This window comes from Lipotes vexillifer, unplaced genomic scaffold, assembly GCF_000442215.2.
Source record: "Lipotes vexillifer unplaced genomic scaffold, Lipotes_vexillifer_v1.1 scaffold914, whole genome shotgun sequence".
Taxonomy (NCBI): Eukaryota; Metazoa; Chordata; class Mammalia; order Artiodactyla; family Lipotidae; genus Lipotes; species Lipotes vexillifer.
The window spans coordinates 4,246,119-4,254,722 of record NW_006780388.1 but is presented as its reverse complement, the minus strand read 5'-3'; the positions used below and the strand labels follow the sequence as shown (position 1 = coordinate 4,254,722).

General features: G+C 53.9%; 1 protein-coding gene across 1 annotated transcript in view; it reads right to left on the bottom strand.

Annotated features, from left to right (window-relative positions):
• The window catches only part of AXIN1 (axin 1), a 61,125-nt gene that overhangs the window by 20,121 nt on the left and 32,400 nt on the right, over positions 1 to 8,604 (bottom strand). The window contains exon 2 of the mRNA XM_007453627.1: positions 559 to 699. Within this exon, the coding sequence (XP_007453689.1) occupies positions 559 to 699 (141 nt within the window). The remainder of the gene's footprint in view (positions 1 to 558; positions 700 to 8,604) is intronic.

Sequence of the window (8,604 nt, the reverse complement as noted above, 5' to 3'; positions counted from 1 at the left end):
TGAACCAAAGAGAAAGGTATCAGAAACAAGCACTTTCCCCCAAAGGAGGGTTTTCCCTGGAGAGGACGATGAAGGAAGCTGTCACCATTAAGTGACACAGAGGCTCAATGTGGCTCCTGTGGCCCCTGGTGGCCATCCCTGAGCTGTCGGGCACAGGGGGCCAGTACAGAACCACGCTGAGGTGACGACAAGCACTGCTGAGCAGGTGAGACGGCTTCCAGATTAAAGGAGCGTGAGCGCAGAGCAGGATGGACTGGAGACGCCCTCAGGGACGGCCCGCCTTGGCCGCGCCTCTGACGTGAACACCAGCGAGACCCAGAACCTGGGGTGCCAGCCCAGGCAGCTCTGAGGCTTTCCCTCTTCCAAAGGTTCCAGCAGCCTCGGCCTGGAGGGAAGCAACTACAACAAACCTTGCCTCCAGTTTGCTTGCGGATTTCTAGCGACACTCCCTGCCATGTGGATGCACTGACACCCCACTGGGGAGGGCCCCAAAACAGCTTCTGGGGAGACGGCCCTGGCTGCCCCTTAGGGGCTGCTCTCCCAGGCAGGGGCACTTACACGCTGCTGTCGGTGAGGGACAGGCTGTCAGCATCGCTGGACAGGCTCTGCTGCTCACTGTCATTGGCGCTGGTGGCTGGGGCGAGGGCATAGCCGGAGTTGACGTAGTAGGGGTTGACAGGCTCCCGCCAGGATCCATACCTGCCAACAAAGAGGCACGTTAGCAGCTGCCGGACAACGTCCTCGTGCATTAATCCACATTTTCATAATCATCTGATATCCCAATATGTCAACTGCAGACGCAAACAATTCAGAAGACGGAGCAGAAAGGGCTGGTGTCTCCACCCTGCCTCCCACCCCGCTGTCCTTCCCAGGGAGATGGGCATCTCCCACATCTTCCCTCCATATGAGGCAGACGTGTAAGTGAACACACGGAGCGTTATTTGGGTTGGCATTTTTATGCACATAACTGGAAACGGGGCACAGCTGCTCTGCTCTCCCTGCTCCTACAGAGCGCTGCCTGCAGACTCGCTAATCAGCCGCAAAGCCACCTGACCCTGTGGGCACAGCCGCAGCAGCGGTGCCACGGCCCCCTCAAGAGGGTCACGGAGTGGGCCAGCACTCCCGTGCACTGAGAACTGCCACAGGACGGATGAGGGGGATGGTGGGTGAAGGGACCTGTGGGTTTAACAGTGGCTGTCTCGATGCCCCCCCACCCCGGCCACTTCCTCCCAGGAGCAGTCCAGCACTCCCTGGGTGGGACCCAACACCACTTGTCACGTGAATAGCCAGAAACTGACACCTGGGTTTAGTCTGCATTTCCCTGGTTGGTGGTCAGGCTGGAAGTTTGGGTGTCACTTAAATTCCCTCCTCTTTACCTGTTCATACCTCTGTCCATTTTCTATTAGACTGTTTATGAGTTTCTTAGTGATTTACAGATGCCTTTAAATATTCTTACTATTAACCTCTGGTTATATACGGGAAAAATATTTTCTCCCTAAATGTCACTTTTTAACATTGTTTATGTTGATCTTGATATCACAAAAGTTTTTTATTTCTGTGAAATCAGATTTATCAATCTTTCCCTTTATAGATTTTTCTGTATATTACATAGGCCAGCTTTCCTCATTCAAAGATTACACATATATTCTTCTGTTTTTCCTCAAATGCTTCAGTAGTTGTTTTTTTAAAATTTAGATCTCTACCTGAAATGTGTGTAAAACCTACCTACTCCCTTGAATCAAAATGGAGAGCCAGCCGTTAGCATTAAGTACTGCACAATCCACCTTGTTCTGAATACTTTCACACCTAACTCCCGGAACACATGCATCGATTTCTGGAGTCTACCCTGCTCTGCTCATCCCACGACGGCCCTACCGGCCCTTCGCTGCTGCTCCCCACACTGCCTCCTCTTCCCAGAGCCTCCCTGGAAGCAACGCTGGTCAGTCCCCATGGGTTGCCGAGGGCTACGACGTGCTGGGGGCCCATCGAGCCCGTGCAAACGCCCCTGGCTCCAGCCTCGCTCTGGTCAGGGCGCTCGTGAACAGCAGCTGCACTGACTCCAGGGACATGGTAGGAGTCGCCTCGTCCCTTGGACTTGTGTCCTCGATGCGGGAGGAAAAGGGACCACAACACTTCTAAATTGACAGAGCCCCGTGTGGACGCCCACCACCGGAAAAACAGAACTTCTGGAAGCCCTGGTTTGTGCTGTGGAACACACTCAGGAAAAGGCACTTTTTTTTTTTTTTTCCCAGTACGCGGGCCTCTCACTGCTGTGGCCCCTCCCGTTGCGGAGCACAGGCTCCGGACGCGCAGGCTCAGCGGCCATGGCTCACGGGCCCAGCTGCTCCGCGGCACGTGGGATCTTCCCGGACCGGGGCACAAACCCGCGTCCCCTGCATTGGCAGGCGGACTCTCAACCACTGCGCCACCAGGGAAGCCCAGGAAAAGGCACTTTAACGAGACGGTGGGACCAGGCACCTTTCCATCTTGGACACCTGTCATGCAGCACACGTGGGCCAGGCCAGGCAGCGCAGCTGGAGAGGAGTGGCCCACCTCCCCAGGGGCCAAAAGCACAAACAGTGCAGCCACGGCACCCCACCTGTTCTGCCACTGAGACCACAGTAGTGGATGGTGATGTGGCACACAACTCTCCCGCCAGCTCAGGATCAGGTGCTCATCATCCCCACACCGCAGGGGGACACTGCAGAGGGTCAATCACCATGCACCACGGTCCTTCTGACCCACCCACGGCAGCCTGAGGGCATCCCTGGAGCCCACTAACATGTTCCAGCCAAATGAGGGCAGCGGCAGTGTCACAGAGGCTTATGGGAAGGGATGGGGACACCTTCACAGACGGGGACCCGCACCTGGTCCTACGTTTACGCTGACACGGAGCAGACGTCTGCAATGTCACGCTCTTTCTCAGGGACACTACTATTCCTCTGGTTCTTTAAAAACAAAACCGCCAATGCTGTCACCATTAACAGCCACTGTACTGGAACTCAGACCACGGGGAGCGCTAAGCTGCTCTTCAGTGTCCCCATCACGTCACGGCCAGCACCCCGCACACCCACGAGGGCAGGACCAAGCCTGCAACGCCAACGCACCAGGGCCATCTGCTCCCTCCTCTGACAGGTCCCAGGCACGTCTTTCACGCGTATAGAAAAACCAGCTTTGAGGCGATAAGCAGGAAAAACATGGATCCTCTCCACGGCCTCTAGTACAGAGCAAACCCCACTATGTACACAGCTCCCAGTCCAGAACAAAGGGAAGCAAAGGGTTGTCAAGAGAACAGAAAGGAGGGAGACCAGCGAGGTGCTGACCGTGCACAGGAAGCCTGGCTCTCAGGACAGAGGCGCTGCAGGCTGCCACGCGACAGAGGAAGTTCTCGGAAATGTCACTCGGGGGACGCTGGGCTGCTCCCCACAAGACGGCCAGGAATCAGAACCCAGATGTGGCATCCAGGGAAACCTCCAAGCTCTCTGTAGTTTCCAGTCCTCAGAATAAAAGCCCGCCGGGGACCGTCCGGCCTCCCCGTCGCCTGCTCTCTGGGGTTGCTGCTGGCAGGATTTTGCTTTCCATCCTTTCACACTCAACCCTCCTAGATCCTTTTACTTTTGTGTGTCCTTTGTAAGCAGCTAGCCTTTTCAAGTTCCAGTTTGACCATTTTTCCTTTTAATTGCTTTCTTTGGTCCTGTTGCATTCAGTGTGGTTACAGAGAGTGGATCCACCATCTCATTGTTTGCTTTCTGTTTGTCACAGCTGTTCTATCTTCTTTTGTTCTTTCTTGCCCTCTTTTGGAATATTTTTTATTTTCCATGTCCTCCCTCTAACAAAGTAAGCCTTTTACTATTCTTTCAGTGGTTCCTTTAGAGATTATAATAGGTACCCTTGATGCATCAAGGTCCAATTAACTGCATTTTACCTGTTCCCAGGCAACACATGGTCAGAATTAACTCCACTAGGGACAGTCCAGTGGTTAAGACTCTGAGCTTCCACTGCAGGGGGCACGGGTTTGATCCCTGGTCAGGGGACTAAGATCCCGCATGCCCCCCAAAAATAATTAACTCCACTCACCTCCCACACACACTCATGTGCTGTTGTTATCCTGGATTTTAATTCAGTGTAATGTCTTAAATCCCACAAGACATCATCAGTATTATTTTATCCCGCCAGCAGTCACCTAGAGTTACCCACATACTTGCCCTTTCCTTCCTGCATTGGGTGTTTCCACCTGAGAGCATTTTCTTTCTGCCTGAAGAACACCCTTAAGTATGTCCTTTAGTAAAGGGGCTGCGGCTGACAACTTGGTGTTTGTTGGTCTGAAACTGTCTTAATTTCCCCTTTATTCCTGAAGGGTATTTTTACTGGGTTGGAATTCTGGTTGGTAATCATTTTCTGTTTCTAGGGAACTTTGTAAGCTTTTGGTGGGAATGTAAAATGGTACAGTCTCTGTGGAACACAGTGTGGCAGCTCCTAAAAATTAAGAGTCACCATATGATTCAGCAATTTCCCTTCTTTGCATATAGCCAAAGGAATTGAAAGCAGGGTCTTAAGAGACGTCTGTACACCCAGGCACTTTGAAATGTCACTCCTCGTCATCGACCTCTCCACCTCCCGCAGCTCCTGGGAAGGTGAGGTGGTGCCAGCCCCCCCCCCCCGCCCTGTTGCTGCCCCCCCTGCCACACCTGCCCCAGGCAGGCTCTCCTCCAGGCCCAGCGCCTGAGGCCAGAGTGCCACATCAACCCACACTTGGGATGCACAGCGGACAGACGCGCCACAGACCAAAAACAGCAGGCAGCGCAACCCTGACATGGAGGTCGAGCTTGGACCCCATCCACTGTCCCAGGAGTGGCCTCTAGAGCTATTCCTATGTTCCAAGATGCAGGCCACAGCCACACACTGACTGTCGTGTCTTCAGCCGCCTTCAACCTGGCTCCTAGTCCACCTCTTTCTCGAAGTGACGTTCTCAAGAGCCTGGGCCAGTCGTTCCACAGAATGTCTCACATGAGACCTGCGTCTAACATTTCTGGCAGAACATCACAGAAGTGATGCTGTATCACCTCAAGGAAAACCATGGGACTTCCCTGGTGGCGCAGTGGTTAAGAATCTGCCTGCCAATGCAGGGGACACAGGTTCGATTCCTGGTCCAGGAAGATCCCACATGCCGCGGAGCAACTAAGCTCTTGCGCCACAACTACTGAAGACTGTGTGCCTAGAGCTCGTGCTCCGCAACGAGAAGCCACCACAATGAAAAGCCCGTGCAGTGCAACAAAGAGTAGCCCCCACTCGCTGCAACTAGAGAAAGCCCATATGCAGCAATGAAGACCCAATGCAGCCAAAAATAAAAATATATAAAATAAAATAAATTTATAAGAAAAGAAAAAAACACCATGCCGGTTGGTCCCAATATCGGTGGCAAACCCAGTGCCTGCCAAGTGTTTCCACTCTAAATTTATTACTTTTCCTTTGTAATTAAGAGGTAATTTGTGGCGGAGATATTTTGAGATTATATACAAATCCTGTTCATACCCATCACTTGATCTGTATTTATCAGTTGGCGTCCTATGTACCCGAGCGGATTTTTATTTTATCCAGTGGATTATAATCCATTCCTTCCAGCTCTGCTCTTCCCAGAGCCCGGAGTCTGTCTGAGAACACTCCCCCACTCCCAGCCCCAGCCCTGACAGATTTCCACCAAGGAGGTATCCGTAAACCTCCTTACCTGAATCCCCAAGGCTTCCTCCTCCGCATTTTTTATCACATTGTCTTGTATTCTTGAGTGCCTGATTATTTTTCATTCAGTACCTGGTTATTCTGGATGGAAAGCCAGACACTGTGTGAAAATCTTTCTAAACTGGCTGCCTGGGATGATGCTTTCTTCCCCAGAGCGTATGCATTTTACCCTGGCCGGTGGCTGGGGCACTAGGAATCCAGCCACCTTAATCCAAAGTCAGGAACTGAGAGAGTCCGGGCTGGGCTGCAGGCTCTCAGAGGGTGGGGGGGGATCCCGACTCATGTGTGTGGCACCTCCCTCCCACGCAGGCCCCAGCCCCCTGGAGCCCAAGGACCAGCCACACTTTCCAGACTGTCTCCCTGGGCTCCTGGGTCTGCCATTCCTTCCTGCTTGGTTAGCTCTCCAAAGGCTTCAATATGATTAAAAAGAAAACCAGTTCCCAGCGTTTCTAGCTATTCTCAGCAGTTTGCCCTGAACTGTGTGGTTGTCCAATTCTAGAAGTGTGATTCCTCCATTTATGGGAGACCTCCTACCCCCTGGAAATCCTCTGGATGAAAGAGGATTCCTAACTTGCACCACTCCCGGGAGGAATGTCGATCAGACCTCTCTGCTGGCCCCACCACCTGCAGCCCAGCCTGAGTGCTCACCCCACACAGCCCCGCAGAGCCCAGAGGGTGAGGCCTCATGGAATCACTTCTTCACCTTGGTCAGCATCCTTCAGCAGAAGTCTTGTGATTTTTTACTCAGAAATTAAGGCACATACTGCATTATGCTTCACGTTATGCTCCTGCTTGTTCTGGCATAAAAGTAATGCCATAAGTGGCTTACCAAGTCTGCTGAGCATTCCAGAAACACACTCAGGTTCCTGTCCTGCAGCAGCTTCACACGCTCAATTTGAGAAGCAATGCTTCTGGTTGCCACGGCGAGACTGTCCCCGTGCCGCTCGCCTTCACGTTGGTCTGGAGGATACACCGGAGACCAGATACTCCACTCCCTAACTCTCTCCTAAGCAAGGTGGGAGGTCTCTGAGGGGCCAATAAGGTGCAGTTTGCTTTTCTTAATGTTGTAATTTGGTCACATACAACTGCAGTCGCCTCAAATACCTCCTAGAATTTTACTTGTGATTCTACTGGCCCCTAAAATCCCAAATCTACCTGTGGGACACTGGTCCTTGCTAGTCACTGGGCCTTGGCCCACACGGAGTTGCTAACTGTGATGTGCGGTGCCCATCTCTCCTCCAGCAGGTGGCAGCTTCGGAATGGCGCCTGGCACGCGATGCATTCACTTGCCGACATGGGTACATGGCCCAGCTACAACCTGAGGTTAAGCAGGAAAGGCACTTGTCTCCGTGCCAGGTGCCGCTGGGAACACAGCCAACAAAACAATGTGCGACGGGGCAGGGATGTGAACAATGATTAAGGTCATTTCAGACAAAGAAAATAAACAGAGACCAGAGGAAAGACGGAGCCTACATGGCTTCCCCGACCGGTCAGACATGAGGCCCACTCAATAGTGGGCCTTAGCACAGCCCTGGGAACCCTCCTGGCCCCCGTACCCAGCACCCTGCCACCCACTTCCTGACTCTGGATGCTGGAGTCGTTTCCAACCGTGGCAGCCTCGTGTCTCAACCCACAATCCTTCTGCTCAGTGCCACACGTGCTGGAACTGGCAGGGCCCAACCCCCAGAAGTCACACCCATCTTCACCCAACACCTACTCCTCACTGAGCTCAAGCCTCACCAGGTCCCAGGCCCGCATCTGCATGCGGGGGGCGCTGGCCTGGGCACTGTGGGGGTCCCTGCTCACACTGAGGTGTTGGGGACGCACCACTGCACGCTGTTCACAGAGGCCTGCAGTGGGAGCTGTTGGGTGGGAGGCCTGCCACGTGGCCAGAATCACTACCCCAAAGGGACAGCAAGTCCACTCCTGAGAGCACTTCCTCCATCAAGACCTTTAACTGATTAAAGGTCACACCTTCTGGACGAAACAAACCATCCCAAATGTGACCGGCATACCACCTGCTGAAATAGCATATCTATCTGTGCACACACTCGTGGTCCTCGGCATTAAGGAAAACGTGCTTTCCTCCTGCCCACGGGGAGGCAGTTGGTGGTGCAGCCACCTGGTCTTTAAGGCAAACATGTGCTGCTTCCTCGGCCCTGCACCCCTCGCCACACTCACCCCGCTCCACCTCTGCACGTGCAGCCCCGCAGCACCTGGGAGCTCAAAACCGTCCAGGCCATGGAAACCCTCCGGGCCTGGCCACTTCAGGGTCTGAGGCCAGGGGCCCTAGAAGGGCAGAAGTGTGATGGAGGGAGGGGACTGCCGCGCTGCCCAGGGTCCCCGCCCTGCCCATGCCACTCTCTTCCCTGAAGAGACCATCCACCGTGCACGCATCGGTTACCACAGGAACCGCAGCACTGGTCCTCAGTGAGCAGAGGCCGAAGCCCACTTGTACCCTGGCCCTTCCTCCCGGGCAGGTCTAGGCCCTCTACCTGCCTCTCCCCAGCCCACAGGCCACAGCTGCCACATATCTTAATTCCTACACTGCAGTGCCTCCAATAGTGCTACGTAATTCATCCAGACTCCGCAGTTGTTTCCAACTGAAGGGCTGGTCAGAAGACCCTCACTCTGGAAATAGGAATCCCACCTTCCTCTGTTTAGGGGAGCAGAGGGGGCAGTGTTGCTTCCTTCTCTGGGGTCTCCATCAACTCTTCAAGGTGCAAGAAAATCCAGAAACCTCTTGTCTCAAGGTCTGGCCCACGCTCACCCCCTCACTCACAGACGTGGCGTGAGGAGAGCTGCGGCTCGGGCTAGGCCCTGGTGAGCTTGCCCCGCCTGCCAGACCCACCTGCCTGTCGTCAGCAG